Below are 15083 nucleotides of genomic sequence, written 5' to 3' on the forward strand. Positions count from 1 at the left end.
ATTTTTATTCTTTTATAACATTATACCTTACTCCCGTTTATTCATACCATCATCCAATCCGATTTATTTATAAAATCATCCGATGGTATAAATTTCATCACAAATATTTAATAGAAAAGATGAGAAAATCGACGAGTATAATTTTAATAGTTTAATATGTATTTTCTTTAATAAAAATCGCTTTCTTTAATAAAGCATCTATTTTAGTATGATATTTTTGGGATATGTATTTTCGATAGTTCTTTATGATTGCTTATAATTTTCAATTTTTAATTGTGATTGTATCTATATTACTTATGAAATGTCTTATGTTATTTTTCTATAATTATTTATTGAAGCCATCACATATTTTTCCTATAATTTGATTCAATTTTTCCATGAGAAATATTGTTTTATTTGACTGAAACATAAACCAATCACATTCATTCAACAATTTTGCCTTAAGAAATCATAGCAGACATAGTCTTTCTAATCTATATGTAAATCAATTTCCTCTTGCCTGTTTACCGTTTGGGTGAGTGAACATAATAGATTTAGAATAAGCAAAATGACGCGGTTTTCTACCCATGCTCCAAACAACAAAGGGTACGATACGGCCTTCTTGGGTTCTTCTCCTCACTCATTTCCTCTTCTAGATTTTCAATCCTATGGAAAACGCCAAACAATCCCTTTTGACTTGTTCAAAGTTTATATTTTTCTAGAATATTCTATGGTGTCTCAGGAGGTATCATGCTTTTTCTAGAAAATTCTAGGTAGCATGACCCTTACCTTCACGGCACTCTCTCTCCTCCATTTTACTCCTGACATGGGTCAAACCACAACATAATTGAAACTTCATCTCTACCCTAATGGACGGAATCAGGCTCTTGGGTGGCAACATAATGGCAACATAGAGAACTAAGAGAAGAGTATCAACTACCAAGTGGATAAGGATTCATGGATTGAGACAGTTTCATTTTCTTAGCTACGAAGGAAACTGTAGTATTTAAACCAAGAACTGGAAATGCATGCCATAAACCACAAAACCTCTACAGTATTCTCTCTTCTACTGTCGATCACTTAAGTTTTGCAGCTTTCCACCCTCAAAAATGGTGAGTCCGTCATTATTATTATTATTATTTTCATCATTCTCAGAAGAAAAGCCCAAGAACTGGCTTTGATTAACAAATCTTTTTCTTTTTTGTTCATATTAATTTCGTATACCACAGGCCCCCGTATTGGAAATTGAGGTACTTCAAATATTTATTTATTTATTTATTTCAAATTCTTTTTAAGTCAGGTTCAGTTTTCATTTCTTTAAATTTGTGAATTCATCTATAACATGCTGAGTGTAACTGTTTGTTCGGCCAGAAAGAACTTGTTCAACAATCGGAAAGAGTAAAATCTGTGCATCTGCATCCAAAGGAACCATGGTATAGTTATGAATTGCTTTGATTTCACAATCTTTCAATGTGATCAATGGAACTGTTTGATTGTTTTACTGAAGCATGTTGCATGATTAATCTTCTTCCTGCAGGATTCTAGCAAGTTTGTATTCAGGAACTGTGTATATCTGGAACTACCATTCACAGGTATCGAATTTGTGATCTTGTATCTGGAACTACCACTTAGTTTTGGCGGGTTTTCACCATTGTGATCATAATAGTCTTTACGTACCATCCTAGAAGTCAGTAGGAACTAAATATTTACAGTATGAATCTTGAGCTTCGGTGCAAAAATGGCACCCACTGGATGATCGGTCAGTTCCGAATAGAAGTCAATCTTTACTTCATTGATAGAAAATTTTCTTGAATTTAGTGCTTACACTTAGGTGCTATATATTCCAGGAACTTGTAAAGTCTTTCAAGGTCGCCGAATCACCAGGTACAGATACATATTTCCGCCATTCCGGAAGATACTTGAATGCATAATTCCTTGCATTTTCTTCTTGACAAGGTTACTACTGTTGTTTAACAATTGAATGTGTGTTTGCATGCAGTTCGGTCAGCAAAGTTTATAGCATGCAAACAATGGGTTGTTACTGGGGCTGATGACAAGTTTATCCGAGTCTTCGACTACAATACAATGGAGAAGATTGCAGAATTTGAGGCTCATACTGATTTCATTAGGAGTGTTGCAGTCCATCCTACCCTTCCATATGTGCTGTCAGCTTCTGATGACATGCTCATAAAGCTTTGGGATTGGGAGAAGGGTTGGGAGTGCACTCAAACGTTCCAGGGACATTCCGACTATGTGATGCAAGTGGCATTTAGTCCCAAAGACGCAAACACTTTTGCAAGTGCTTCTCTTGATGGCACCATAAAGGTCAGAATTAATTCTCATTTGTTGTTTGGTTAATTCTTTACTCTTTCTTGGTCACGGTAAGGCAATACTGCCTGTTTTCAGATTTGGAATCTCAGCTCACCTGCGCCAGACTTTACACTGGATGGGCATTCAAAAGGAGTGAATTGCATTGATTACTTCATGAGAGGCTCGAAACCATATCTGATCTCGGGTTCGGATGACCACACTGCTAAGGTCTAAACTCAATACTTTTTCACAGCTTTATGTAGATCATATGTATACAAATATATTGGTTGAGTCGTTGATAAATCCGCTGAAAACAGGTGTGGGATTATGAAGCCAAGAGTTGTGTACAAACACTGGAAGGCCACACAAATAATGTTTCTGCAGTGTGTGTTCACCCTGAACTTCCCCTCATCATTACAGGTTCTGAGGATGGAAATGTTCACATATGGGATGGAGCTACTTACAGGTAACAGTTTCATGGCTCAAAATTTTCTTATCAGCAAGAAGCTTACTGGGCATTTGGGTGTTCTCTTATAGCTAGAAATTCTGTATCTTTGTTAACCATCCTTGTCAAACTGCAGGCTGGAGAACACCCTGAACTATGGTTTTGAAAGAGTTTGGGGTTTTGGGTGCATGAAAGGATCAAACAGGTAGTTGAGTTTGTTCATCTTTTATTTCATGATTCCCTCATCAGTTCGAAGATTGCTGATATGCTCAAAAGCATGCAAGAAACAAATTGTTTGTCACTATTCCCTCCTGATATCATTTCTTCTCTCAACAGGATTGTGATTGGCTATGACAAAGGAACCATTATGGTAAAAGTTCTCGGTTCTCACATTGGGGTTCCATGGGCATCCGGGTTGAGGAGGAAGAGAAAAAGAAATGTTGATTTGTGCAACTAATAGTATTACCATTATGTACTATGGCGTGTCCTGATTAACTCTTATCTTTGAGTAGAAGATGGACTGGAAAGAATAAAGTCGTAATATTAAGCAATATCAAGTAAAAGCAGCTTCTATGGTTGATGAAAATATTTGTTGCAGCCTAATTAATATCTCCCTTTTTCAAGATCCCTGTCTTCGGGGGTGTGCTTAAAGGCAACTCGGAGGAATAAGCTATAGAATAGTTCTAATGCTCTATTTTGTGTGCTCTTTGGATTGGCTTCCATATGTCAGCTTGGAATTACTATGTGGATCAGACTTGAAAATAATTGCCATCTTAATATTATGGAATTTCTTTGGTTGAATTCGTAATCTCTTCCAAATTTTAGCGTTGTTGACCTTTATTTAATAAATAATATCCTATCTTCCTATCCGTGAAGGTAAAGGTTGTTTGATAAATCAATTTAATAATTTAATTTAAGTTATTAAATAAATTAATAATATTTAATAAAATAACTTAATATTATAACTTAAAAGTTATTTTTAACTTATAAGTCCAAATAATTAAGTTATGTTAAGTGTTAAATCATTTTTCTCTCATTTGAGACTCACATTTGTGAGAATATATTTTAGAATTATATTTCTATATTCGTAACTCATTTTTTATAATAAATATTTTATGATTATTTTATATATCCATAATACTTTACATATGGATGTTTTATAAAAAGCATTATTGCTTAAAATTAATGAATATCAATATAAGTTAAAATCATTAAAAATAATTATTAATTAAAATTAATAAGGGTAAATACGTAAATGTGTCAATTTCATGATTGAGAATCAATTTTAAGTTAACTTTATCAAATTCATACTTTTAATACTTAATGTAAAAAATAAATAATAAGTGTTAATTCAATAATTTAAGAATAATTTAACTTCAAGTCAATTTAAATTATTAAGTAATAGGAATTAAGTTTTATATGTAATAGTTTCAAAATAATTATCATTTATGACTATCTAGAGACGAGAAAGACAAATAAACAAAGGACAAGTAGAAAGAGAGTTTTACCACCATCTTATTTTCAAGATATTCCCTTCATCATTTCATAATCTTTATACTATAATACTTAAAAGTACTTAATATTCCATAAAAACATAAATCTCTTATGTTTTAGCAGAATCTTGATTGATTGTTGACATTGAGGAAATAAAAAAATATTATAATATTAATTTAAAATCATGTTTTTAGATATTTTCACCATGTAAATCATGACTGAAATATAGAAGTTTGTACACTTTCCAAAATATATTTTTAATTAAAGTTTTCAAAAAACAGAAAATAGTTACGAAAAATTTTCTTAGGAGAAAAAAAATTCACTTTAATAACTTAATAGATATTTTCTTCAATAAAAATCACTTTCTTTCCAACAACAATTTTTAATACTCTCTTTAAAAGAGTCATTCCAAAACATAATAATTTAATAGTTTCCCATTTTCAAACCTTTTTTCTTTAAGAACTCGGAATAAAACAAAAAGAATTCTTATGCAATTTTAAATAATATGGAATTTTTTTCCAATTTGCATCCATTATAAGAGTGTAAAGAATAATTAAACAAACTTACAAGTTTCTCGGTCTCCACTTATCAATTTCCATATTGACTTATAATTTGGTTTGGTGACTACCATTTCGATGCGTTTTTGACGAGTGTTGGATGCTAGATTCTGCCAAAAATGTTCACAACAAAATCCCTTGGCTAGGATACTCCTTTTATTTTGTTTCCATATATGTTTTTATTTCCTTATATAAGTATGGTTATATATGAATGTGAATATGCAAGCATGTGAATAAAAATGAATTTTTTGGTAATCCTTATAAAAAAAATAATTTTTTATGAATTTTTTTAAAGGGATACATTTATTTAAATTGGAAAATACATGTAATAAGGATTTTTTTTTTTTTTGAAATAGATTAAGAGTAATTTTTCCTTTTTATAAAAAATTATTCTTAAAGATTTTATCCTTAAATATTTTCAAAAATATTTTTGAGATCTTTAAGAATAAAAAATTTCTTTTTAGGAGAAATGCTCTTATTTTCTAAATCTTACAAATATAGTATTTTCCTTATGCATGCTTTCCAATTTAAGAGAATAAATATTTTTGAAAGATTCATAATAGATAATTTATTAATAAGAAAGTTAAGAAATTTTTTTTAAGGAAACTTAGTAATTTGATGGAAAATAAATTTCTATGAAAATATTAATTCCAAGAAAAATCCATTCCAAGCTCTAGATCATTGGGGGTGCATACTATCACAATCCTAAGGATACTAGATATAAGTAATGTAAGAAATAATGACAATGAATCTTACATCTAGGTGCTCTAACAACAATAATTGTGATTTGGATGTTTTTAAATTGATTCTAATTGGTGAAGCAGGCTACAAATCTCAAAAATCTTGTGATCTTCTACCTAATGGCACTTTCCTAAACTTTGGCAAGTGAGGATGGTGGAATTCCCATTATAGGGATGGAGGTTAGGGCTCTATCCTTAGAAGATTGAATAGGAAAAAGTTGCAAGCCCTATTAAGGGGTTTCGTATAAACTTGTTCATCGGTTTAAGTGACTTGAGCCCATCTTGGGTTTAGGTTACTTAAATTTAACCCACTGAGTCTTAATTAATTAGTTCTATTGGGCCCTGATTAATTAATTAGCTCAATCCAACAAGACTATTCATAAGTTGTCGTGTAACATTATGTATTTACTAAAAAGCCCTTATACATACATATAAATAAAGAACTTAAATAACCCTTAAATAATATGCCACCAAGGAATATAAGCTCGAGTGGGCACCATTGGGATCCATAGGAAAACACTAGTTCTCTTATAATCCAATTATAAAGTTGACTCTTAATGCACAAATCATCAACTTGCAAGGAATCTATTACTTGGATCTTTCGTGCAACTTTTAATGCACCCAAGTCATATACAATGAAAGTGATATATGTTTGAATACTTAACATAGATAATGCATAAATGGGATAGTGAATGGAAAACCAAAATTACAATGTAAATACTAATGAAATCCATTTATTGTTATATCAGGTCAGGCTTTTAAGGGCTTTATCTTAACAAACTCCCACTAGCTCTAAAAATAGATTGGGCATCACAGAAAAAATAGACTCCACAATCAAATCACCTTTATAAACTATCTCACAAAACATGTAGTACTTCCCCTTTATATGTTTTCTTTTCTGGTGGTTTATTGGTACTTTAAATTGTGTCATTGATCTACTATTATCACAAAATAGGATCATGGGTAATACAAACTACCCCGAGTCTCATGAAGGACTTTCTAAGTTAAATGAATTTCTTTGTTGCTTCAAAAGTAGCAATATATACCACCTAGGGAGTAAACATACCTAGAGGTACGACTGCAAGAGTCTTTATTAGATTGGAAGTTTAAATTTGTGTACCTAAGGGGTACTAACTCATTGCAATGACACATAAGCATATAACCTCTCATTCTCCTAAGATACTTGAGTATATACTTAACATCCATCCAATACCCTAATCTTAAAGTGGACTAATCTTTGATTGATGACAATAACCCTACATCATTCCCAGTGACTAGATTGTCATTTTCATTCAAGATTTAAGACACTACCATGCTTGCCTCTATATTCTTTTATAAGTAACACTTATCCTTGTTTTGATCAAAATTAAGAGTCTTAATTACTTTATCAAAATACTTGTCTAATGAGCAATATGTTTGCATTAATCCAAAAATGAATTTATGTAACTTGCAATATACTAGATGCTCTTAGCTCTTTGCTATGAAACTGTTTGGTAGCATCATACAAATGCTCCTATCAAGATAGTTATTAAAGAACATTATCTTAACATCCATTTAACATACATCATAATTGAATGCATCATAATTGATAAGAGTACTTTGATGGATTTGAGCATGACTATCGATGAAAATATTTCCTCATAGTCGAAAACATGTTTTGAACTATAAACTTTAGTTACATCCTTACCCATAAAAGTCTCACCCTTTCCATATACTCCGCTCTTCCTTTTGTAGACTAACTTACACCTATGGGATTTAACCTTTTAGGTGCTTTTCCAAGATCTAGACTACTTTAAAACACAAGGATTCCAACTCTTCTTCTATAACTCCTTCCCAAAAATGAGCATCAACATCGCTCATTGCTTCATTAGATATAATCTATGGGATACAATCCGCCCACTACATGCATGAACTTATGTATTAGAACTTTAAGGGATAGTAGGTGTTTATGCTCTTAAATCTATAGTATTTTGTGCAAATATGGATTTTCTTTTAGTAATCTTTAGTCTATTTCATCATTTGCCTAATTACTCATCATATAGTCTTGACAAAAGATTTAACATTTGTACCAACAAATAACTTTTGATTATCCTGACTATATAAGTAATAACTCTTGAGATACTCTTGGATATATTACAAACTAATATACCTCTTACCTTATTTTCATCTTGTCTAACTTTGGTTTCAATATGTGTGTTGGACACCTCTATATGTGAATATGTCAGAAACTAGGTTTCCAACCTGTTCACATCTCCATTTCTTACCATATAGTGGGAGTCTGTTGGGATATAATCCTTAAAATCAAGACATGATGTAACAAAGTTAGGTTTTTCTTCCACTTTATGCATAGATATTAATTTGATCATTCAAACCCATATCAATTACATTGTACATGATTTAGATGCATTAGGAGTTGCACAAAAGATACAAGTCATGGGTTCCTTACAAGATGATAAGTAGTTCTTAATCGATTCATTAATTTGAGCAAGCTAATAGAGGTTATAGTGCACTACCTCTTAATTTGAGAGATGACTCGTCTTAGTCATTGGGATGAGCTTCTCATGGTGAGTGCACTAGTGTATATGGTTACATATTGGATATAACCTATGATGAATTACGATGTAAGGCTATCGGATTGTCATGATTCACCAAGCTATTATGTTGCATGAACTCTCAACCTTAAGAGAATATGGAGCATGTGGTGAAATCAATAAGAGACTTTAACCTATAGGTGAGACCTTAGAGTGATCATACATTCCCTACTGATTAGGTCATTATTGATGAAAATTGGTGGCAACAAGCATTCTCAATAGAGGCACCATGATATCTCATGGGATTGAGACAACATGTCCCTTGGGTGATTCAGAGGACATGTGATGATGAAATTTGTTGTTGTAGTAATTCTTTTAGTGGAATTTGACACATTCTCTTTGAAACTAGAATATGTTAGTTGATCACATAATAGGAGGATTTGAAACTCAAAAATTGAAAAGGTAATCTTAATAGGTCGATAGCACTACCCTATTAGATTATGGATACTAGTTCATGGGAAGTCTTGATCAATAAATAGTAGGTCATGGACCCGAACTTTAGCTTGTTGTAATTTCATGGGATATTAGAGTGTAGTTGACTTTCCTTAGTGTAGTATTGAGTCAACTTCAGAATAGAATTTTGAGGACGCTAGTACTTTCTTATAGGTCCTAGCAGTCTCTACTTGAGATCCTAGTTCATGGGTACATGTTTGTTTTGAGAGATTTGGGTTTTAGACTCATAAGTGTGTATAAGAACTTTTTGATAAAAACGTAAGGTTGCACTAAATCTTATGAATTATCATTCTGGTTTAGGCTAATTAATTAATTGGAGCCAATAGGGCTAATTAATTAATTAGAACCCAGGTGGCTGAATTAGGTGACCTAAGCCCAATTTGGGCTCAAGTCACTTAAGCCCATAAGAAGCCGTATATAAACCCCGTCAGGGGGTTTATGATTTGGACTTTTCCAAGTAATCTTCCAGAAAGCCTCTAGAAAGAAACCTTAGCCACCCTTATAGAAGAAAGAAACTCACCTTTCTCTTTTGCCTAGACCTATGGAAAGAGAGATATTCTAGTGGAAGATTTTTAGGTAGACGAGTTCTATGATGACAATTGTAGTTTATGACATTTTGTTGGATGAGACTCAATCCGGCAACATCAAAATCTCAAGTTTGAACATTTAGTCTCCAAATCTATGTTAACTGTTGGTTTTTGAAACCACTGTTTTCCACTACGTTAGATCTAGAGAGCCCTAGATATAAATAACATACACCTTATAAGATCCAGGGTCAGGAAAAGGAATAATATGAGGTTCCTAGCAGTTGATTCGCATGATGAAAGAGAATCTCAACCTTTTAAAGGGTATTTTATGGGTTTTAGATATCATTATTGAACATTAGGATAAAATGCTTCTTCATTTATTTCATGCAATAAGTTATTCAACTTATTATCAATTGTTAGCAATTTTCAATGAATCCATGATCAAATGTTTTTTTTTTTTTTTGAATAATATTAACTTTGTCCTTAAAATTCTAATTGTATTTAACTTCTATAACATACTACCTCAATCCTAGGTTCCAATACAAAGATAGAGTTGGTACTAATCCTGAACTATTTCAAGCGTACATGATGTATTTTCTAAACTAGAACCTAGTCTAAAAGCCTTTTGACAATTTGGAAATGAGGTAACTTTGACAATGTTAGATTGCAAACTCATTCATAAATGAAGTTGATTTCACACATTGCATGCAAGATTAAGACCATGACTCTAGAAAAGTTGGCCTAAGCATTGGAGTTGTTAGAAAACCACAAAGAGGGAGGAGAGGGATGAGACAACCAAGTATGACAACATTTGATAAAGACTCCTTCTTAGCTAGTTTTGACTCTAGGAGTATTGGGACTCAACATAGTAACTGATCATATGAGGCACTCGTTTATTCTCCTTATGTGATGAATTATGACCAACCACCTTCTTGCAATTATGGGATGAGTTTCAAGTGCAACCGATGATAAAAATGGTATATTTAACTATCCTCTTACACAAATTTCATATTACATTCCATATCAAATGCAAGGATAACTTGAAACAAACACATGGGTGAACTTGGAGTTTCCTATCCATGGAGAAGTGGTAGGTAGGAGTCAAGAGACTTATGTATGAGATGTTCATAATTAAAATCAATATTATGCAAATTCCATGTCATGGTACTAGTATTGTCTTCATCAAGATGGGCTTCTGTCATCCTCAAGAGTCATGGAACCATATTGATCTTAATTTTGGTATTAAAGGAAATCATTATAAAGGAATTTGGAACAAATGCTAACATTTAATGAAATTAAGGATTCACTTGAGATTAGTTTTTAGCTCACACTTTGAAACTTCATATTTCTTATTAACGCATATTATATCATTGTTGATTGTCATCAATTATATGATACATGTATTATTTTGTTTTACTCACAAATAACCATAATATATTGATTAATTATTTTTGTATCATTTTTTTTAGTTTTGCCTAATATTTCTATGAGTTTTTTTTTTTTGTTTTTTTTTTATTTTATGAATTTTCATCTTATTGATATATTTTTTTTTCCAAATTCTCGTATGATTATAATGTTTTTGTAAAATTGAATCATTGATATTTTACCACTTTTTGATATTATCATCCTTGGGCATAAAAAGTTTGAGATATTAGGATGTGAGGGAAAGAAGGATTAGGTAGGAAAAAGGTGGAGGATGAGCCGAAGAAGAAGTTTAAGATTTTAGGCTTTGTTTTGGAATAAATTTTAAGTTTGGGTTTAAGAATTTAGGTCTTGTTGGGAATATATTTTAAGTAAGGTGTTTTGTTGTAAGACATTAATCATCCTGATTTTTTTTTTTTTTTTTTTTTGGTCCTATATATTTGGGTTTTTATAAGTGAAGTTTTGGGTCTTATTAATTTTAGGCTCTTAGAATATTTGTTTTATTTATGATTTTTTGGCTTAATATTTAAATTTTTTTTTCTAGCATCTGTTTTAGTATGATATTTTCGGGATATGTATTATTGATCAGTTCTTTATGATTGTTTATAATTTTTAATTATTTTAATTGTGACTATCTATATTACTTGTGAGATATCTTATATTATTTTTTTATAATTATTTTTATAGTCATCACTTATTTTTCCTACAATTTGATTCAATTTTTCCTAGTTCCATTGGACTGAAACGTAAACCAATCATATTAAGTCAACCAATTTTGCCTTAAGAAATCATACCAGACATGGTGTTGCTAATTTACATGTGAATCAATTTCCTATCACCTGTTTTAACTTTTTCTATTACTCTACATTGTACGTCTTAGATGGAGTTGAATTCATCAATAAAAACTTCCATTTCTTTTCACGTACCCATCAGAAATCGTTTGGGTCAGTGGACATGATAGATTTAGAATAAGCAAAATGACGCGGTTTTCTATCCACGCACCAAACGACCAAGGGTACGCAATCCTGTGGAAAACTCCAAGCTGGCCCTTTTGACTTGTTCAAAGTTCAAACTTCAATACTAAAATGCGTACAAGGTTTTGGTCCTATATTTTGACTTTTCTTACCTTCCTGGAACAGTCCCTCCTTTTACTCTTCCCACATGGGTCAAACCACAACATAATTGAAACTTCATCTCCACCCTCAGTTCCTCCATCTCAGAGTAATGGACGGACTCAGGCTCTTGGGTGACAACATAGAGAACTAAGAGAAGAGTATCAAGTGGATATGGATTCATAGATTGAGACAGGTTCATTTTCTTAACTACAAAGGATACCATAGTATTTAAAGAGATGGAAATGCATGCCATAAACCCACAAAACCTCTACAATATTCTCTCTTCTACTGTCGATCCCTTAAGTTTTGCAGCTTTCCACCCTAAAAAATGGTGAGTCCCTCATTATTATTATTTTTTTCCATCAGTCTTGAGTAAAATGGAGGAAAACCCAAGAACTGGCTTAGATTAACCAATCTTTTTTCCTTTTTTTTTTTTTTTTTCTTTTTTCCATATTTTGGGTACAACAGGCCGCCGTATTGGACATTGAGGTACTTCAAATTTTTATTTATTTACTTCAAATTCTTTTTAAGACATAGGTTCAGTTTGCATTTCTTTAAATTTGTGAATTAATCTATAAATGCTGAGGTTAACTGTTTGTTTGGCCAGAAAGAACTTGTTCAACAATCAGAAAGAGTCAAATCTGTGGATCTACATCCTAAGGAACCATGGTATAGTTATGAATTGCTTTGATTTCACAATCTTTCAATGTGATCAATGGAGGTGTTTAATTGTTTCACTAAAGCATGTAGCATGATTCTTCTTCCTTCAGGATTCTAGCAAGTTTGTATTCAGGAACTGTGTGTATCTGGAACTACCACTCGCAGGTATGGAATTTGTGATCTTGTATCATAGAATTGGCCTATTTCAATTTCTAAATACCCACTTGGTTTTGTTGGGTTTTTACCTTTGTGATCATAATAGTCTTTACCATCCTAGAAGTCAGTTGGAACTAAATATTTTCAATATGAAATCTTGAGCTTCAGTGCAAAAATGGCTTCCATTAGATGATTGGTCTGTTGCGAATTGAAGTGAATCTTTACTTCATTGATAGAAAATTTTTCATGCATTTAGTGCTTACACTTGGGTGCTATATATTCCAGGAAACTGTAAAGTCTTTCAAGGTCTCGGAATCACCAGGTACCCATGCAGATACATATTTCGCCTTTCCTGAAGATACTTGAATGCATAATTCCTTGTTTAACAATTGAATGTATGTTTGCAGTTCGGTCAGCAAAGTTTATAGCATGCAAACAATGGGTTGTTACTGGGGCTGATGACAAATTTATCCGCGTCTTCGACTACAATACAATGGAGAAGATTGCAGAATTTGAGGCTCATACTGATTTCATTAGGAGTGTTGCAGTCCATCCTACCCTTCCATATGTGCTTTCAGCTTCTGATGACATGCTAATAAAGCTTTGGGATTGGGAGAAGGGTTGGGAGTGCACTCAAACGTTCCAGGGACATGCCCACTATGTGATGCAAGTGGCATTTAGTCCCAAAGACGCACACACTTTTGCAAGTGCGTCGCTTGATGGCACCGTAAAGGTCTGAATTAATTCTCATTTGTTGGTTGGTTGCTTCTTTACTCTTTTTTGGTCATTGTAAGGCAATACTGCCTGTTTTCAGGTTTGGAATCTCAGCTCACCTGCTCCAGACTTTACACTGGATGGGCATTCAAAAGGAGTGAATTGTATTGATTACTTCATGAGAGGCTCTAAACCATATCTGATCTCCGGTTCGGATGACCATACTGCTAAGGTCTGAAACTCTATACTTTTTCATAGCTTTATGTAGATCATATGTCTATGTAAAAATTGGTTGAATCGTTGATAAATCCTCTGAAAACAGGTTTGGGATTATCAAGCCAAGAGTTGTGTACAAACACTGGAAGGACACACAAATAATGTTTCTGCAGTGTGTGTTCACCCTGAACTTCCCCTCATCATTACAGGTTCTGAGGATGGGAACGTTCGCATATGGGATGGAGCTACTTACAGGTAACAGTTTCATTGCTCAAAATTTTCTTATCAGCAGGAAACTTTCTGGGCATTCGAGTGTTCTCTTGTAGCTAGAAATTCTGTATTTTTCTTAACCATCCTTTTCAACTGCAGGCTTGAGAACACACTGAACTATGGTTTTGAAAGAGTTTGGGCTTTTGGGTGCATGAAAGAATCAAACAGGTATATTTGAGTTTGTTAATCCTTTATTTCATTTTTCCTTATCAGTTTGAGGATTGGTTATATGTTCAAAAGCATACAAAGAAACAAATTGTTTTTCTCACTATTCCCTCCTGTTATCATTGCTTCTCTCAACAGGGTTGTGATTGGCTATGACAAAGGAACCATTATGGTAAAAGTTCTCAGTTCTTACAGTGGGGCTTCCATGGGCATCCGGGTTGAGGAGGAAGAGAAGAAGAATGTTGATTTGTACAACTAATAGTATTACCATTATGTACCATGGGCGTTTCCTGATTGAATAACTCTTATCTTTGAGTAGAAGATAGACGGGGAAGAATAATGTCATAATATTAAGCAATTTCAAGTAAAAGCAGCTTCTATGAATGGTTGATGAAAATATTTGTAGCAGCCTAATTTGTATCTCTTTTTTTCAAGATCCCTATGTCTATGGGGGTGTGCTTAAAGGCAACTATGGTGAATAATCTATAGAATCGTTCTAATGATATTCCAATGTGGATTATACTTGAAAATAAAAGTAGATGGATGATTTCTATAAATACTGACATCTTAATATTATGGAATTTCTTGGTTGAATTGGTAATGTCTTCCAAATTTTAGTGTTGTTGACGTTTTTTTAATAAACAAATCAATTAAGTCAAGGCAAAGGCCATTTGGGAAATCAATTTAATGACATAAAATAATTTAATAACTTAATTTAAGTTATTAAACAGATTAAGCATATTTGATAAAATAACTTAAGGTTATTTTTAAGTTTAAAGTATTAAATCCAAATTATTAACTTATCTTTAATGTCAAATCCTTTTTATCTCATTTGTTCACATCGGTAAAAATATATTTTAAAATTATGATTCTATATCCATGACTCATTTTTTATAGTAAATATTTTATGGTTATCTTATATACTTACAATACTTTAAATATCAATGTTTTATAAATAAAATTAATAAAAATAAAAATAAATTAAAATTATTAAAATAAATATTAATTAAAATTAATAAGCGTAAATGTGTCAATTTCAGGATTGAGAATTAATTTTAAGTTCACTTTACTAAACAGTCTTAATACTTTTAGTACTTAAAATATAAAATAAGTAATACGATATAATTCAATAACTTAAGAACTATTTAACTTAAAACCAACTAAAATAATCAAATAATAAATATTAAATTTTACCCAATATTCTCATAGTTTCAAACTAATCATTATTTATGACTCTATGGAAAAGGGAAAAACAATAGACAACGGGCA

General features: G+C 32.0%; 1 protein-coding gene across 3 annotated transcripts; it reads left to right on the forward strand.

The window, feature by feature from the left end:
• Positions 1-1046: 1046 nt before the first annotated feature.
• Positions 1047-14184, forward strand: LOC117906370 (coatomer subunit beta'-2-like). Of its 3 annotated transcripts, none has more exons than XM_034819363.1 (10): positions 1047-1091; positions 1209-1229; positions 1351-1412; positions 1517-1571; positions 1827-1863; positions 1979-2304; positions 2386-2517; positions 2607-2755; positions 2871-2939; positions 3071-3535. In XM_034819363.1, exons 1-10 carry the CDS (start codon positions 1089-1091, stop codon positions 3189-3191), a joined length of 975 nt encoding a protein of 324 aa, XP_034675254.1. In that variant the 5' UTR covers positions 1047-1088; the 3' UTR covers positions 3192-3535. The 3 variants fall into 3 exon arrangements, with proteins under 3 accessions (XP_034675254.1, XP_034675256.1, XP_034675255.1); XM_034819365.1 differs by lacking the exons at positions 1209-1229; positions 1351-1412; positions 1517-1571; ... (4 more) ...; positions 2871-2939; positions 3071-3535 and adding exons at positions 12102-12122; positions 12241-12302; positions 12404-12458; ... (4 more) ...; positions 13749-13817; positions 13953-14184 and having other exon boundaries at positions 1059-1091; XM_034819364.1 differs by lacking the exons at positions 1047-1091; positions 1209-1229; positions 1351-1412; ... (5 more) ...; positions 2871-2939; positions 3071-3535 and adding exons at positions 11902-11964; positions 12102-12122; positions 12241-12302; ... (5 more) ...; positions 13749-13817; positions 13953-14184.
• The last annotated feature ends 899 nt before the right edge of the window (positions 14185-15083 follow it).

Source organism: Vitis riparia, chromosome 18 (genome assembly GCF_004353265.1).
Source record: "Vitis riparia cultivar Riparia Gloire de Montpellier isolate 1030 chromosome 18, EGFV_Vit.rip_1.0, whole genome shotgun sequence".
NCBI classification, from domain to species: domain Eukaryota; kingdom Viridiplantae; phylum Streptophyta; class Magnoliopsida; order Vitales; family Vitaceae; genus Vitis; species Vitis riparia.

What these genes read in the sequence shown, in the direction of transcription:
- LOC117906370 (XM_034819363.1), top strand. An exon ending in CTGCATCCAAAGGAACCATG is followed by an intron (nt 1,413 to 1,516) that starts GTATAGTTATGA and finishes TTCTTCCTGCAG; the next exon opens with GATTCTAGCAAGTTTGTATT. An exon ending in TGGGATGGAGCTACTTACAG is followed by an intron (nt 2,756 to 2,870) that starts GTAACAGTTTCA and finishes GTCAAACTGCAG; the next exon opens with GCTGGAGAACACCCTGAACT.